The following is an 18,662-nucleotide window of genomic DNA, read 5'->3' as shown; positions in this document are numbered from 1 at the left end:
ACCTTTGTTGTTGTTTAGTCCTTTAGTCATGTCCGACTCTTCGTGACCCCCTGGACCAAAGCATGCCAGGCACTCCTGTCTTCCACTGCCTCCCGCAGTTTGGTCAAACTCATGTTCGTAGCTTCGAGAACACTGTCCAACCATCTCGTCCTCTGTCGTCCCCTTCTCCTAGTGCCCTCCATCTTTCCCATCAAGGTCTTTCCCCTTCATGGATCACTGCCTTGTCGTGGCGAAGGGGCTTAAATAACTTAGAGAAGTTATGTTTTGACCAAACGTGATCCACCTGGAGAAGGAATTGGCAAGCCACTCCAGTATCCCTGCCAAGAAAACTCTATGGACAAAGTAGCACCTTAGAGACCAACTAAATTTGTTCTTGCTATAAGCTTATATATACAGGAACAAACTTAGTTGGTCTCTAAGGTGCTACTGGACAATTATATTGGCAGAAAGGGAGAGAGAGAGAGAAGACCTGAAACACAGGACAAAACTGTATCAATACAGGACGAAATATTTTACATGTAAAAACAGGACCATCCTGTATTATACAGGACTGGCGGCAACCCTAGACTGACAACTCAGAGATTCCCCAGCGAAGCATTTCTCGTGCGCAGACACCAACCCGCGCAGAAAGGGCGCGCGGTGATGACGTACGAACCGCCACCCGGAAATCCAAACCTTGGCGCAAGCGCAAAGGGTGAGCTAAAAAAAAAACCCCCCCTTTTCCCTGTGGTGTTCAGAGCTCGTTCCGGCCGCGGCCGAGGGCGGCTGCGCTTGCGCGGAAACGACGCAACGCCGGGGGCGGGGCCAGGCCTGACGGAAAGCCGGGGGAGGGGCGGGCCTGAAGGCGGGCGGCGAAGGAGCGAGCCGGGTCGGGCCCTGGCGCTGGCCTGCGGGTCTCGCGAGAGCTCCTCCACCTCACTCCCCGCTCCCACCTCCGCCACTTCCACCGCGACGGCTCCAGAAGGTGACCGGCTGCGAGACGGCGCGGGCGGGCGAGCGGCAGCGCGGGCGACTATGGAGCCTTCACCGCCTCCTCTTGCTGCTGCTGCCGCCCAGGCAAAGGTGAAGGGCGGCGGGTACGACGGCGACCCCGAAGGGCTCCCGCCGGCGGCCGAAGGGCTGGCGAGGGTGTGCGACCTGCTCCTCCTCAGCGGCGAGGCGCCGCCGCCGCCTCCGCCTCCTCCTCACGGGCAGCAGCAGTCTCAGCCGCCACCGGCCAAGCGGAGCTGGACCCGGCGTCGTCGGAGGCAGCAGCTGCAGCAGCCGCAACAGCAGCCGCAACCACCGGGCGGGGAAAGCGGCGTCGGCGGCCACAGCAGCAGCAGCGAGAGCAGTGAGGAAGAGGAGGACGATGACGACGACGACGAGGAGGAAGATGAGGAGGAGGAGGAGGAAGAAGAGGAGGAAGAGGAAGACGACGAAGACGACGACGAGGAAGAGGAGGAGGAAGTGTCTGAGGTGGGTCGGGTGGGGTGGGGGGATGGCCGGGGGGGTCACCTCTGCCTCTTGCCCCCCCCTCCTTGAATGGGTCTCCGGGGCGGGAAGGGGAGAGGGGAGCCTCTACACACACACACACACACCCCTCCGCCGTCTCTGATCTGGTTTCATAATCTTGTTTTTTTGCCTGGGTGGAAGGAGAGCGCAGCCAGGCGGAGGCATCTGCCCCGTTTTGCTTCTTCGCCCTGCTGCCTGCCTGCCTGCCTGAGGAGGAGCCGATCATGGAATTGTGAAGTTGGAAGGGGCCCCCGAGGGTCATCTAGCCCCAAGCAATGCAGGAGACTTTTTGCTCAGTGTAGGGACCAAACCCACCCGTCTCCGGCTCTACCTGACAGTCAGGAAGTTCATGTTGCATGTTTGGGGGAAGAGTGAGAGAGCATGAGTGGGGGGGGGTCCGACCTGGACTCGGGGGGGGGGAGTGGGGATCCAGGTGGCCTGAATCCGCTCTGTACCCCAAAGCTGGAGCTTGGAGCTGCCGTCCCCACTCTCCCCAAAACAAATGTCCCAGCAGAAGCTGCGCTGCACTATGGCAAGCTTCAAACCACAGCTGTCATCACCCCTGGTGGGAGTCTTACAGGCTGCAGTGATCTTGGAAGTGCTTCTTCAGGACAAGGCCCTGCTGGGATCTGTTGGGTTTTTGCTCCATGGGAATGGTTGCAGCCACTTGCTCATGTCTCTTGCTTTCTCCTGGAGTGGGTCAGTAAATTGAGTGGCCTCTGCTATGGGCTGGCGGAAAGGAAAAGGGCTCTTTGAGCTAGAAACATGCATAAGGCTCTTGGAGGCAATGTGAGAGAGGCCTGCATGCTTGGTGTGTTAGATGCTTTCTCTATCAGTTTTTATTTCGAAAGCTAGTTTCTTATCTGCTGCCTCCTAAATAAAGGCAGTTTCTGCAAGTGCTGTAGAGGGAAACAAGGGGCAGATGGGGCTCTTCAAGCCATCTAGGAGAAGGAAAATTCTGATCCTAAACCTCTGCTGCCTGGAGGAATATCTCCAGGAGAAGAAAAGGCTAAGGAGTAAACCTTACACAAACCCAGAGTGGAGACCCTAAGACAGTTGGACGGTGCCTTGTACGCTCCCTACCAGCAACTCCAGCAACCAAGCTGGTGCCAAACGTATTGCTCTGATTTCCTTTGGACCACATTAATGAGAATGAGAGGGGGGGTCATCTGGCCAGCCCCCAGGACCCACTGCCCAGGCTTGCAGCCTGGGGAAGTCATTTTGGAGCTGCTAATGCAACATTTGACATCACCCCTGGTGGTGCACTCCATTGTCTCTTGAGACTGATGGATGCCAACAAAGACATAGGAGTCTCAGTCTATTCTCAAGAGCTGTCTTTTATACTTGCGTGACATGCGCTTCCGTGTAAACTACAACTCCCATCATCCCTGACTGCTGTCTGTGATGCCTGGGGCTGATGCGAGTTGTAGCTCAACAACATCTGAAGAGAAACCAGCTCCTATCCCTGCTTTAGGTACTGGTTGTTCAGCCCCTGTTGGCTTATGTCTTAAGCATGGTTGTTTGCTTTTTGATGGGATTAATTTCCTAGTATGAATCCATATAGTTACAGCCTTACAGCATGATTCTAACCTTATTCTAATCATAAGTCCAGTTGGTTCAGATTGCAGATACTTCCAGGTAAGTGTGGTTGCAATGGCTCCATATTTTAAAACTCAAATGGGAGGTAATTCTTATGTGTAGGCATCTCCTCTGTTTTGACCAATTGATGCATGCTTGATTTGTGTGCTACAAAACCCATAACTGCTTAATATACTTAAAGTTTGATGTCTCTGAAGTTGTGAGTCTCCCACCAATTTGATTTTTATATGTGCAATTGACTCTTGAGCCATATAAAGAAGTGCATAAAAACATACATATAATTTAAGTAAATAAATGCAAGTAGCATGCTGGTGGGAATATATTGTGTTGAGCATCATTAGCTTTTTAAAAACCAAGGTGTGGCTATTTATATAATAGAAACAGGCCATGTATAATTTAGCAGAGATTTGTTCCTATGATTCATGTACAGTTAATACAATGAAGTTCTTCCCTCACTGGCTAGCTCATTACCTTAAGAAGAAAGCCTTTAAAGCATATCCCACTTAAATCAATGAGAGTGAAGAATATGCCATATTCTATATGTGGATGATACTTGGCTCCTTTCCATCAAATAGCAAGGAAACCACAGTTCCTGTGTATATTAATGGATGTGGGCTAAGAAGCTGTGGCTTAATTGAGACAAGACAGGTACAGTTGACTCGCATCTTGCACACATTTAACTTGCGTGATCACAGCTTTCCCCACACTTGGCGGGCAGCTGGTTGTGACTGCACAAGTTAAAGATGGAGAGCTTAAAAGCTGAGTGGCATTGAAAGCACCTTTAAGCTCTCCGCCTTGCTTATGGGCTCTGGAAAGGTTCTGCGTGGACCCTGTGAGGTTCCCAGAGCCCAGCGTGGGGTGTGATGCCATTTTGGCGCACCAACTCAAAAATGGTAGGGATGGTTGCGCAGGGCTGTTCTGGCTATATATGATTTTAGCCTTACACACAATCCCTGGACTGGTTATGAAATAAATACTGAGATTAGACTAAAAAAGGCAGGAAAGGGAACATAGGTTAAGATTTAAGACTGATTACTGGGCAGTATTGTCAGCTTCTAAGGAAATCAATTTCCTAACCTATCAGAATCTTGCTGACATGGATTTGACAGAATTGTAGATTTTGGTGCATAGGACAGAGGAATGTGGGCCGCTGTTTAATTTTTGTGTGAAGAATGCAGTCAAGAAAGCTAATTCCTAATGGGAATTGTGGGAAGAAGACAGTATCTATGATATGGAAAGCCCATGCTTCTTAGGGATATACTGTATTGACCTGTTTCTGTCCAACATGAACAATAGTTGGCCAACCACTCGCATCTGCGGAAGCATTTGTGGCCTAAAAGAAAAACAGACCAGCCTTAGCAGAGTTTCCCTGCTTGGTCACCTGGAAGCAATGCTTATTCTCCCCAATGGCTGCTACAAGGTTGGTACTGATATTTTGAGCAATAATCCACCATGAAGTGGATCTACAGTACATCATAGGAGGTAGGCTCCTTTGTTCTACATCCAGTGCAGTTTTTAAGAAGTTTTTGGGCAGCCACATTAATTCTTTTCAAACATGTGCATCTCCGTTTTCCTCCAAGTAACTTGGAGCAGCATTTCAGCCTCTTGACAGGTTGTGAAGTAAGGTTCGAATGCGAGAGTGCTCATGGTCAACTCAATGCCATTGACGGAGAAGCTATAATGTATTCCCAAGTCAGTATACCTATGTGATGAATGTGACGGCATGATGTCAATTGCATGTTTTTGTCCTCAATCCCATTGAAATTTGCACTTTGTTAATACTTCAGTATTCAGCTGCTGGGAAGGCCACAATATATCTCTGTTTTGCTGTTTTGCTTTGTTAGAATTTTAAGGTAGGAAGCAGTCGGCATTAATGCATGGTTTTCTAAAATCTGTGCAACTGTAGCATTTGTATTGAGAAAACGTTCTGTATGGCCTTAAAATAGCTCTGTTTGTTTTAGCTACAGTAGGTTTCTTTTGCTCTCGATTCCCTTTTAGAAACTTGAGAGGAGAAATATCCTACCCTGTAGGTGTCTGTTTTAAGCACAGGACACCTACTGCGGAATACAGAAGGAGTACTATTCAACTATTTTGCGAATAGGTTCTACAGGATAGATATGAGTTCTGTGGACTAAACTTAAAACCAGGTGCTATTAAATGTTCTGAAACATTATTAAAACTGGTAGTAATTTATCTTCAGCATCTTCCAAAGAGAAACAGTTTACATATCTATCAAGCTATTGCTAGCAGTAGTTCCAAATGAAAACACAGTTAAAACTATTTTGTTACACTGTGAGTATCAGTCTATACAGAATGATCTAAATCTTTTGTCGTATTCATTTCACATGGATGGTATGTTTGTCATCTCCCAGTCAGGCTCCTGATTTTCATCTTAAATGTGCAGGAGCTTCCTTTCTAGTGTGTGTGATGACTTATGGCAGGCATCCCCAAACTTCGGCCCTCCAGATGTTTTGGACTACAATTCGCATCTTCCCTGACCACTGGTCCTGTTAGCTAGGGATCATGGCAGTTGTAGGCCAAAACATCTGGAGGGCCGCAGTTTGGGGATGCCTGACTTATGGTATATTAGATGCACAGTACTACTGATGTGGCCTTGGACGACTGCATCAACAAACTTATCATTTCTTTAGTGTTCATATACAATAGTGTCACAGAAGTCATTAATTCAGGTTCCTCCCCCAGCTTTTCTGCATTCATCCTGCATTCTTTTACAAGGTGCATCCGAATGCAAAGGAAAAATAGATGTTTATGGAATCACTATCATGATGCCTGTGATCATGGCGGCCCATATTTTGGTCACTGGTTGCAGTTGATGTGTTGCCCCATGAGGCCACTATTGCTGCAATTTTGGAATTTTTTGAGGGTGGCAGTAGAAATGCCAAGAAATCTTCACTACAGGTTGAGGGAAGAACCACCAGGATGTTTTGATTATTGTCTTTTTAGTTTCTTTTCTTTGCTTAGACTCTCTTACGTTTTCCATTGCCTGAACTGTACTTATAGCCAAACGTGGCAGTTTGGGACATGCATATATTATTCTTACAAAATTGCTTTAGACACTGTTCATCTTGGTATCTACTATCATTTTTTTTCCTGTGGAGCCCAGAGACCAGAGGCCTAACTTGTTTGCTCACATTTTCTATGGTCTGTAAACCTTACCAGCAGCACTGATTCTTATTGTTCCTGTGATCTAATTGTTCTTGATTATTATGCTGCCTGTTTCTCCCTCCTGCTGCCAGTTAGCTGTCATACTCTGTTGGCTCCTGCCTGTGCACAGGAATGCCATCAGGATGCAAGGGTCTTGGGTCTTGTCGTTCTTGAGAGAGCATGTGACATAGGCTACCATACCACTCTCTTTCTCACCTTCACAAACAACATGTTCTGAAGTGACAAGTTTTTGTCACAATATCTGCTCTAGACCTATATCAAAATATAGATTGATCGTTCCGTTGTCTGAGGGCTAGACTACCTAATTTCTTTTGACACTTTTTTTGGAGGAAGGTCAACCACAGGGTAGAAGTGACAGCTGCCTGGTGGAAACAATGGGAAAATCCAGCATATTTGTTTTAACTAATTTTATTGCTTACCTAAAATTTCTTAGGGACGCAGGTGGCGCTGTGGGTTAAACCACAGAGCCTAGGTCTTGCTGATCAGAAGGTTGGCGGTTCGAATCCCTGCAACGGGGTGAGCTCCCGTTGCTCGGTTCCAGCTCCTGCCCCCCTAGCAGTTCGAAAGCACGTCAAAGTGCAAGTAGATAAATAGGTACCGCTACAGCGTTTTCGTGTGCCGCTCTGGTTTGCCAGAAGCGGCTTAGTCATACTGGCCACATGACCTGGAAACTATACGCCGGCTCCCTCGGCCAATAACGCGAGATGAGCGCGCAACCCCAGAGTCGGTCACGATTGGACCGAATGGTCAGGGGTCCCTTTATCTTTACCTTTACCAGCACTTTGACTTGTGCTCTTAACTACTCTTCATTGGAAAGATTTCAGGGTGGCATATAAAAGTGTTAAAACAATACAGTAGTACCTCTACCTACGAATAACTCTACCGGTACTTACGAACGGAGCTCTGTCTGCCATCTTGGATGCGGTTTAGATAGGATTTTTTCTACTTAAGAATTTTTAGATATGGTTGCTTCTACTTATGATTTTTTTCTCCCAATGCATTCCTATGGGATTTGACTTACAATTTTTTTCGACTTACAAATGTGCGTTCGGAACGCATTAAATTCGTAAGTAGAGGTACCACTGTAAAGCATTAAACCTTCCTTATACAGGGCTGCCTTCAGGTGTCTAAAGATTGTCTAGTTACTTATCTCCTTGGCTCGAGGGGGGGTCACATAACTGTACCACCCAACATTTGTCCAATGAAAATAGGGATGCCCTACCATGCTCTCCAACATACCTTCTGGGCTGAAATCAGGGCTGGTGCTACTTCTCCACTGCTGGCAGCCTCACCTGGGTGGCTGCCTATCACCAAACCACAGCCATTCCCCTCTTGCCCTATTGGATGGGTGGTACTGCATGTTGCCACTATGCTCGCCGCTGTTTCTGCCCATCCCAGAAAAGGAGGTGGGTCAAACATTGTGCCCACCCATATCCACAAAATGGGAGAGTGGCATAGTACCCCATTCCAGGTTAAGGCAGAAGATTGGGGCTGCGTACACACCACAAATGTAAAGCACATCTAAAGCACATTCCCTAATGGGAACGCATTAAATTCTTAAGTAGAGGTACCACTGTATGTACATCAGAAATGCAGACTTGTCGAAAAACCAAATCAAAGGGCAACCCAGCAATCACTAGTACAAGTAAGAAAGTATTAATCTGGTGGTAATGTCAACATGCAATGTGTCTCCTTGGGGGGGGGGCAGTTCGGAGGTGGGCACCACAGAACAAGCTATTTCCTTTGTGACTATATAATGCACTTCTGTTAACAAAGTTGCTAGGAGAAGGGGGTGGGTGGGTGGGGAGGGCTTAGAGACATGCAGGGCAGATATATGTAGTGACTTTGATTACTAAAGCAGCTACTCCAGCTGTGTTGCTCCTCCCTCCAAGTGTATTTTCATGGAAAAAACATTTTCAGCTGCTTCGTAGTTTGAATATTCTAGGGGGCAAAACACCCATCCAGAACACAGCTCAGATTGCAGCAAAGACTGGCCTTGTTTAACAGCCCCTCTTTATCCCTCGCCCCAAAATGAATCTGCTGTTCAGCTGCATGCATAAGCTTTGCACGCCATGGTTTTGCAAGCACCCTTAGGAAGTGGTATATCCAAGTCAACCAGGAAGCTGGACAGAGTATTGGACTTGCATCTGTTATAAATCTGTAGTTATGCACTGCCATTTCTTTGGTTTAATAACTGCTTCTTGTTAGATTTTCTGGCACCACTCATATCTAGACATCTCTAGATAAAGGAAAATACATTTGCGTGAACTTCCCTCAAGCTAATGTGGCTATTATTAGCCACATTTCCCCTCCCCATGAAAATTGTTCTATTATATACTATTGAAATAATTATACAGTCATACCTCTGCTTACGTCTCCCTCTGGATATGTAAACTTCGGAATGCGAACCTGGCAAACCCGGAAGTATTTTTCCAGGTTTCACCGCATGCGCAGAAATGGTCCTCTGGTTGCGAATTCCTCGGGATGCGGCCAGACCTCGTTTGCAACTGGAGGTACCACTGTACATCATGTCCAAGGCATCTTACAGCAATAAATATACGAATAAATACTATACTTTTTATGCAGATAGTATCAAAAACAAAGCAGATAAAAGAAGCAATTGAACAACAAAGCAGCTAAAAATCCATGAAAGATATAATCTATCACTTAGCATTGGAAGGCACATTAACCTGGGTGAACAGCTTATTTGAACAGAGAAGGCTTTACATGCTGACAGAATTCCAGCAAAGAAGGGGTCGGATGGGCCTCTAAAGGAAAGAAGCAGTATTAGAAACTCAGATATATGAGCTAGATACCAAATGGCACCTTAAACCTAGGTTACAGTCACCACAATGGTAGGGGGGTTGGACTAGATGAACCTCAGGGTCCCTTCCAACACAACTTTCTACAGTCCTATGATTCTATGACCTCAACTACATTGCTTGACTGTAGTTTGCTTTTACAACAGTTCACTTATCCCAGTATGCAAGAAGGAGAAGATGGAAATGGTATTAACTGTTGACTAAGGCAGAGGTTTTTAAACTGTGGTTTGTGAGTTCCATTTGGGTGGGTTGTGGAAAGGCTGCAGCACAGTCAAATATATCTGTAGTCAGCCCTGCACTTACTTTCCTTGATACAGTGATGAATTATCAAAAGGTTAACAAGGCCCTAGGCTAGGCCCCACTAATGCAGTGCTGGTTTTGATGATGATGGGGGAAAACATGTTTTTATTTTTCAAATATTTGTACAAGATGGGATTTTCATCACTGCTGGACCCAAACCAAGGCTAAAGAGACAACTTTTGCTGTGCACAAGTCAGCTGACTCGTCAGAGATGTCATTCACAATTGGACCTGCAGCAGTAGCAACACGTGCCTGTGGAATTTCGAACACTGGAAGGAAGTGTGTTACAGAGCCTGGGTGTAGCTATCAATAAAGTTCCCCCTCCCCAATATCCCTGTGAGATATGTCCTAGTAACTGGTTTGGGTTAGCAGTTGATCAGTAGTGTCACAGTGGCCTGGGTGGGCTACTTCAGAGTAACGACTCCACACGGCTCTGCATTTTATCTTTTTATTGGTGCTGCGTATTTACAGTGCTAAAGGCAGTACTATTTACAGAGACACATCTTATCCGCTTGAATCAGAACCTCCGAATGGCGTTTGGCGCGTTTTTCTCCAACATAACAACTTGGGGAGACCCAGCCTCTTCCCCCTACGTTTTCTGCGCAATTCCGGAGTTGGGGGAATAGGTCTGCCCCCCTTGCTTCCCTCTTCCTGTCCCACCTGGGACGATGGCTCCGCTACCCTGCCTGAGCCTCGGACACCACTTCCTGCTTCCCCACTTGAGTCGGAACTCTCCCTGCTTTCCCCTGCGCTCGGGGATGGGCTGGAACTCAGGAGGGGAGGGACTTCGCGATATCCCCTGTCCCTCACAAGTAGTGTTATGGACCAGCTGAAGTTTCCAAATGATTTTCAAGAGCAGTTCCACATAGTATGTTGTTATAACGCTGTCAAGATGTGACTAAGGTTGATTGTCAGTTTAGCCTCAAGGAATGGGCACAGTTCATGCATCAGCATAAGCTGTGCAAACCTACCCCTGGCCATCACTGACATCTGTGCATTTAGGCTCACCTGTGAGAGTATAACCACAATACAATGGGAATTTTATGCTATCTAGCACAGGTTGAATCCTACCCCCTGATCTAAATTTTGCTGTCCTGGAGCACCTCTGTCTTGTGGAACACAGAACTTTACTATTTCTTGCCATTATATTACAGGAACAGCTGGATCTGACCTTTGAACCGCAAGTTGCAACTTCTCAATGATATACCTTCAGGTTTCAGACTAACTCTGTCCACCCATGTTGGCCAGTGGATTATTGCTGAGCATCAAAGGGTATAAGAGGACTTCCTTTTTCAGTTAAGTCTTGCCGGAGCAGCAAGGTCTTCCTGAGCTTTAGTGTTTTCCTAGTTATTGGTCAGTCCTGATTTGATCCTTCTATCCTTTTTTCTAGTTCTGACTTATAGGTCCTGACTGCTGTCTGATCCCATGGCCCCTGGTTATTGATTCCTGGTCACTGCAGGCTGTTACCTTTGGTTTAGCCTTGCTACAAAGATAGAATCATTGAATTGTAGGGTTAGAGGGTACCCTGAAGGGTCATCTAGTCCAACCCCCGCAATGCAGGAATTTCAACTAAAGCATCCACGACAGATGGCGATCCAACCTCTCTTTAAAAATCTCCAAGGAAGGAGAGTCCATCACCTTCCAAGGGAGTTCTTGCCATCAGAATGGTTTTCCTGGTGTTTAGTTCAAATCTCCTTCATACTGGGTTCTAGTGTGGTTCCCCTCCAAAGGAAAAGGAGAATGGAGCATTTCCGTGTAATGAAAGAGACAAACTACCCTATGTATAATCTATACTGTAGCTCTTATTTAGGTTAACAAGTTATAAGCCTCGTGCCACTATGTGTAGCTTTATCTCTCAAACTGGAATAAATTCAGTCTCAAACAGTTTCAAGGGGTAGGATCACATTTATAGTTTAAGGCCCTTACAATGTTTTGTAGACAAGGGAACAGAATTTTCTTGGATCTCTCTGTTACCCTGTTTCTCCTAAAATAAGACATGCCCATAAAATAAGCCGTAGCAGGATTTCTAAGGATTTGCGCAATATAAGCCATACCCCGAAAATAAGACATAGTGATAGGCACAGTTCTGGAGGGCGCCAAAGAAGAGGCTAGGCTGGACATGTAATAAAAAAAATAAGACATCCCCTGAAAATAAGCCACCGTGGGGTTTTTTTTGAGGAAAAATAAATATAATACGGTGTCTTATTTTCGTAGATCTAATGCATACTATTTTAGTAATTCACTGGGCAAATGAACTATTAATGAAACATAAAAGCACGGTTTTTTTGCATGTTCCAAAGTCTTCATGACCAAATACCACAAGTATTGCCTGTCAGAACTTCTTAATAATTTTCTCACTTTCTTAGGGGTGACATTGCCACCTACTTGCCCCATCCTCTTACACTCATATTGTATAACAAAGTTGCCTTTGACCTTAGCCTGAGATAATTTCAGTAGTGATATTGATGCTTTTTTATTTTAGAGATTTGTTTGTCTGTCATCCATATACTGCATTTTACCGTGTATAAGACAATGCTTTTTAATTTTTTTAAAAAATGTTAAAAGTTGTGGGTTGTCTTATACATGGATATTGCAGAGGGTGGACAGGTGATTGACAGCGGTGATTTGACGGGTTATTGGTGGATGCAGCAAGGCCTGCTGGCGATTGTTTGCTGCTGTGGCAATTGAGCGGGCGATTGGCTGCTGCGATAAGACGGGTGACTGGCAACCCCCCCCCCAAAAGCTCAACTATTCTCAGCAATCTCCCCCCATTTTTCTGTGTTAGACACAGTATATATATTTTTAAAAAACACTGCTTAATAGCATTAACTTTTGACTTCTTTGTCACACAATTATTTATAGAAGAATTTAGGTTGCAATCTTATTCATACTTAATTCCAGCTGACCCATTTACCCATAAAGAAACAGCCGGGAGAATCCTGGTCCTTGCTCTTGGTGTTGGAGTGGGTCAGCTCAAACAACACACTATTGTTCAGTTACAGCAAACAAGGTGGGGGAAACAAGACAGCCACAGCAGTTAAATTTTGCAATGTATATTTTCCTCTTCCCTTGCTTACCTGTGTTGGGTGCCTTCTCCTCGTATCTTAGTTGTGGGAACGGAGCTTGGTGTTGGGGGTGTGTCTGGAGTCCTGAGGCAGGGTATCTAGTGGGGTTCTCAGCTCAGGAGCATTAGCCATGTGGGCTTGGCAAACCTTCTGTTTTGTGCACAATGTCCTTTCCTCATAGTTTTACATCACCAGAGTTCCCACTTGTAAACTCGAAGTGTGAACTACATGAGGACAGGGAATTAAAACCCATTCCATAAACTCTTATCATCTGAGTTGTGGTCTTCCTCTTTGAGGTTTATATATTGAAGGTGATGTGTTGTGATTGGGTGCTGAATTGCACTAGATCCTATGCTCTGTTGTGGCAACTATTGACGCGAGCGGCAGTTTTAATCCCCCCCCTTTCATTTAAGTTGATGGGAGCAACTTATTGGTGCCAGGTTCTGGTGTAAAGTTGCACTGTTTACAGGAACATGGTGTAATTGAAGGGGCATAGAGAATGATGTAACTGTGCCCTGTTTAAACTCTTCTGCTGGCATATCTTTGCTGAGGAATTGTTCTGCAGATGTAAGATGCTACATTTTTCATGGCAGTGGAGTATCTGGCACTCTGTGACTGTAAAGGAGGCGTTCAGCAAATCCTGTTGCTTCTCAGCTGACATATATTCAGCATAAGACTGCACCTTTTTCTTCCATGTAATATTTCAGATAAGTAATATTTCAGATAAGTTCCAAATAAAGACTTGCTGATGGTCTTCTTGCAAAGCTACTTATTGGCAAAGGCTGTAAATAAAGAGAAAGCAATATTTGTCAATTATAATATCTTTGTTAACCAAATCAAACTCTAGATAAAGCAGCCAAATAAAGTACTGAAGTGTTATCTTTTTTCTTAAATACCGTATGTTCTTCTAGGGTCAGATTCTTATACCACTTGGGTTTTGTTGTTGATACTGTTGCTATCTCAAAGAACTAAAAGTTCTTTTTTGTTTACTTAAAGCCTGCTTGCTCTTCACTTACTGTATGATATCTAGATATGTAAAATTTTCAGAAATTTTGAAACCATGGGAACCGCCACCCTCCCTTTTTATGGAGAAAATGGGTTTGGGGAAATATATTTTTAAAATGCAATATGGTTTTTTTAAAAAAAGTATTTTAAATATCAAAAGTGACTTTTTTACTTTAGGAGCATAGGATGTATTATGCTTACCATAGATATAATGTCTGGCATATTAAAAGTACAGGTTATTCAGATGACAATTACGGGCTGCTGAACTTTAAAGAATCTAGCAACTATTTGCTTGTGGCCGTTAATAAGGAGCAGGCAAAAAAATAAAAATAAAAACAGAAAGCACTAACATTGTAAAACCATTTATTTTTTATTCTGAAAATTATTATTTCTTCTCCAATCCTCCACAGTGTCAAGCAGACATAAAAGGAGATGAGAAAAAAAAGGGGAAGTAAGTTTCAGTGAACACAACATGAAATTTAATCAGTCTTTTTTTCTACACTGTCATTATCTGTTTCTGTTTCTTTGTATTTGTCATCATGTTTATCATGGCCTTCTAAAGTCTGAAGGTTTGCCCAAACTGAAACAAGTTTCTGCCATTTCATATGTCAGGTCCACCCCCCCAAACCCCTTGATTTGGTGTCTTTCCAAACATAGACCATTTCTTTTACATGCTGCAGAAGTTGGGGGAATCCGAGAGGTGGAATCTACACACACATAAAAAAAGCTGTGAAAAACACATTGAATTTTGCATAGCTCACTGTCCCCATCTAGTGTCACGTTTGTATTGCGCACTTTACAACACATTTAAAACGTTTTATTTGCAGGTGTGCAGCTGAGTCCAGAGGCTATGTTGTTCAGAGGCTTTGCCATCATGTTGCAGGAGGGATATCCTTGGCAGAATTCCAGACTGCATTCCTTGGCTAAATACCTGAAGATGTTCTTCTGTTCTCTGTAATGTATGGAAGTACCTTTCGAACACCAAACCCTAACTGTGCTGTTTGGTTTCTAATCCATTCAAATGCAGAAGCAGTGCTATGATCACTTACGCTTCTGCATTTGAAACTTGGACCCAACACCTTTGCAGCAGCACAGATTGGATGGCAACAAAATTATGTTGCTCTGTCCTTTTACCCCACTTTCCATCAAGAGGACAGAAAGCTCTGTTTGTAACTGTTGAGGTTCAGCTTATTGGGCTGGATTCCAATTCATAATCAGTCATGAAGCTCCTTTAGTTGCTCAGTGCCACCTGCTGTCCTTAAGCCTTTCCTACCTTTCACTGAGCCTAGAGATGTGTGTAGTTGCTGGTTTTGACATCCACAATGGCTTTAATGTAGTTACCATTTTCTTTTGCGCACAGTATGTACAAAGTATATCTGATAGACTTCAGGGTTCTCTGTATCGTTTTGTTGGAAGCATGTAATTACCTGGCTCTAGTTATGACCTGGAAAACCCCCCAACAACATTGTGTTGAACTCCCCCCCCAAAAAAAAACCCCCACCCCACCCCTAATTTCCAGGAGAACCTGCAGTCTATAAGTAATTTTGAAACTTTGCAGCAGCGACAGAAGGAACATATTGAAAAGCTTACAACTAATCATAATCATAATCATAATCATAATCATTTCATTTAAAGTATTGTTATCCCACAATTCAGCCAAAGCAAAGAGAAGTTTTCAAAGGTCATCGATAACAGCCTCTGCTCTCAGGTTTGCAGTCTAAAAAAAATGAATGGAATGGAATATTTTCAAGGAGAGGCAGAGGCGCCAACTTGCGCCCAAGACTGGGGGGCTTTGGCACATGTCACAAGTTGGTGACATTATTATGTGGCATCATGTGTGTGCGTAACGTCGTGTGTGTTGCACACAGCATCATATCATCAGGAGGAGGCTGAGTGCAGAGCCCAGTGTGGTGCGGCTTCAGTGGCTGGTGGCTCCTCTTTCGCATTTATGTGGAGCCAGTCACTGAAGCTGCATCGCTCTTGGCTCCATGCTCAGCCTCCTTTGCCTGCTTCCAACAGATTTTCTTGGTGGGCAAACACACCTCAGCCCCATAGAGTTGACGCACCCAAGGAGAGGAGAAGCAAAAGTTTCTGGTCTTTTAGCAGCCCCCTACGGTTGGGGGCTAGAGTCAGTAAAGTCTTCCTGTTTGTCCTGTATATGCTTCAGTTGCACAAGGAACAGACATAAGAATATTTAGTTCTGAGATGGAAAAGCCAGGCAGTTCATTCTGCTTTTTTAAAATTTTCTCTTGCTTTGTTCTGGTGCTAGGTGAGCTGCTTCTAGCATGAGAGCTTTGCACTCTTCTGCACTCTTAGATGTACAGTGAGAATGTAGCAAGGGAAGGTAGGGCTCATTACTTAATGACTCCCTATGTCTTTATGTCCATGCAGCCTTGTAACAGCTGGCTTGTTTGGTCTTGCAAGGTGGTGCCTGAGGCCCACTGGTTACATCACCCTATCTTGTTCTGCCTATTCCAGTCTGGTATGGTGTCTATTGCATCCTTTTTGCATAAATGTATATAAGATTTGCTGGGTTTATATGTGCCACTTGGTCTTGTCTTCTTAGCGCCATTTTGTACAATATGTAGCAGTAAACCTAGGTTTCTCTGCAGAATGTACACCTAAAATATCAAAACCATAGTTTCAGGGCTGTCCCTCAGGTTTGCACTCTTCAGATGCTTTTCTTTCCTTTCCAGGTTGGGTTAATTACAGTTTGCCATTTACATTTGTTTTCACATACCACTGTTGGCCTGCAATGCAGAACTGGAAGCCATAGCTTTATGGTTTCTAGTTCAGTGTTAGAGACCAACTATGGTTTGTTCAAACCAAGAGGGTGAGGGAGAGAATAAAGAATATGGAAGCCTGAGCCATGGTGTTGCTGTTATTTGTGAAGTCAGAAAATTCTTTCTTGACTATTTCACACCATGTGAACTTGTTTAATAAATCAGGCTTGCACTTAATAAGGAACATAGGAATCTCCCTTATGCCGAGTCATGCCATTGGGGCATTTGTTTTATGCAGCAGCTTTCCAGAGTTTCAGATTAGGGTCTCCTAGCCATACCTGGAGATGTTTGGGATTGAACCTGTAACTTTCAACTTGCAAAAATCAGTTGCCCTACTGATGAACTATGTCTCTAGGCTCTCCTCCCTATTGCTGGTACTTCCCACAATCCTTGGGAAGTGACAAAGCAGATAGAGCCCTGTGTTTATTGTCCCTCTCTCTCTATATATATATACTGTATAGAGAGAGAGAGAGAGAGAGAAAGAGAGAGTAGGAGACTGAACACAGGGTAAGAACTCTCTGTCCTTCAGCTGCCTTAAAAGGACTAGTCAACATTAAAGCAGAAGGACACTTAGCTGTATGCACAAGCATGATTGCACTGGCAAGTTAAAATACTCACACAGGGCTCCACAAATTTTGGCTGGTCTTAGTTGTCCAGCCAAAACTTGTGGATGCCAGGACCTTTCCTTCCCCTTCCCTTTGGCTTCTATGAACCTATGAACAGTGTCAGGGACACTACAAGCATGAAGCTGGAGAAGGAAGAAATGTGGATCATCTTGATGTTTGTTCAACTGTGTGTATGATTCCCTTTACTTCAGGTCCAAGCTTGAGTAAGTTGTTGTGGTGTGGAGCCAGGGGCAGTTGGAACACTGGCTGTCGAGCATCCAGTCAACTACCCCCAGATTCTTTCCATAGAGCCAAAGAGAGAGGTAGAGCTTATTTTTGTGTTAAGCAGGTAGGCTCTCCGGTGCGCTATGCTTGATGCCGAAGTGGGCAGTCCCAAGCTTTGTCTACAGAGCTGGAGGAGAAGGCTGGACCTGAGTGCCCCCACCACCAAAGCTGCCAGTCTCAAGGGCAAGGATTTTCTTTGTAACTGACCTGTGCTCCTAGGTTCAGTACTGAAGGAGTGTTGCACTTTCCCTCCGTAGCCCTGAGCGAAAGTAGAAGGCTGGGACTTCTCATCACACTCACTTCAAGGGATTGCTTGCCATGGTGAAAGTGACTAGGGAAGATGCTTCTCTTGAACTTTTTCCTGTCTCAGTTTGCATATGCAGCAGCCTTAGTGCTGCCCTGTATTAAATACAAGGTGGTATATGGATCATTGTCCAGTTATTCACTGTTCCCGGTTTGTTTCTTTTCAAGGAGAGGAGCTGTGTTGTTTGCCACTTGGTGCTCACCTGATGCAATTGCTGCTTGCCCCAGGGGTGCAGGCAAGTTTCATATGGCAAGGCTGCATTAGGCTACTGATAAGTTGGCATGTAAAAACAAGTTGCAAGCAACCCACAAATAGAGCATATGCCATGAGCATCTAAGGTCAAGGTTTTTTGTAATCCTTAGCATTTCTGCTTTAGGAAGCATGACTGGGAAGGCTTTGTACCTCAGACTCAGGTGGTCCTGCCATGCAAAACATGGATAATTGTTCAGACCTGGTATAAATTAGGACCCTATCTCTAGAACTTTGAGACATCACTTGTTAGTGACCATGGACAGAATCTGGGGAGGGAAGGGTTTGTGCTTTGACTTGACATGAGGTACCTATCTCACGGTGTTGTTCCTCAATGCAGTATCTCATAGTCTCCTCCCTACTTTGGGGACTGAGTGGTCAAACTGTCCTATAAATAGAAATGATGGATAATACAGTATTCAGCTTTCACTCAGAGCAGGCCCATTAGAAGTAATGGACCCAAGTAAATCGTTAATTTCAATAGGTCTACTCTGAGAGGGACTAACATTGGCTACAACCCAATAATTCTTTGTGGAATCCAGTCAACTGTTTATTAGAACTGCATCTCTTTCACAGCAGCAAATATTTCCCCCTTCTTTTCCCACAAAAATTGATCATGTCCTCCAATACATGTAAATAGTGGACAGAAGAGTGTTTAAAACGATGTTGCAACTACATTGTCAATCCTAATTAGCAAGTGTTGGCAGCAAACCACAGTTTAAACTCTCATTGATGCAATTATTATTCTTGACAAATATGTGCCCTTTAAATTGCTTCCAGATGATAAGGGCTGCAGAAGTTAATTAAATGTGTTTTTAGGCATGCACCCCTACTTCAAATCCAGAAAATGGCCATTCAAACAGTATGGAAATCATAATGAATTTGGTTATTCTGTTTCCTAATTCTGTTTTTCATAATCTTAGAATGCTGTTAATGGAGCCTTGTATATAAGGCTACAGATTACA

At 44.5% G+C, this 18,662-nt stretch overlaps 1 protein-coding gene across 4 annotated transcripts in view; it reads left to right on the top strand.

Annotated features, from left to right (window-relative positions):
- The first annotated feature begins 817 nt into the window (after positions 1 to 817).
- The window catches only part of ANKRD17 (ankyrin repeat domain 17), a 97,065-nt gene continuing 79,220 nt past the window's right edge, over positions 818 to 18,662 (top strand). For 3 of the 4 annotated variants that reach the window (XM_060282268.2, XM_088655844.1, XM_060282266.2), the window contains exon 1: positions 818 to 1,458. In XM_060282268.2, coding sequence (XP_060138251.2) covers positions 1,015 to 1,458 — 444 coding nt within the window. In that variant the 5' untranslated portion in view covers positions 818 to 1,014. The remainder of the gene's footprint in view (positions 1,459 to 18,662) is intronic. The other variant, XM_060282267.2, reaches the window with a different exon arrangement.

This window comes from Zootoca vivipara, chromosome 12, assembly GCF_965207765.1.
Source record: "Zootoca vivipara chromosome 12, rZooViv2.hap1.1, whole genome shotgun sequence".
Taxonomy (NCBI): Eukaryota; Metazoa; Chordata; class Lepidosauria; order Squamata; family Lacertidae; genus Zootoca; species Zootoca vivipara.
The sequence above is the reverse complement of the archived record's forward strand: the minus strand, read 5'-3'. Positions and strand labels throughout refer to the sequence as shown.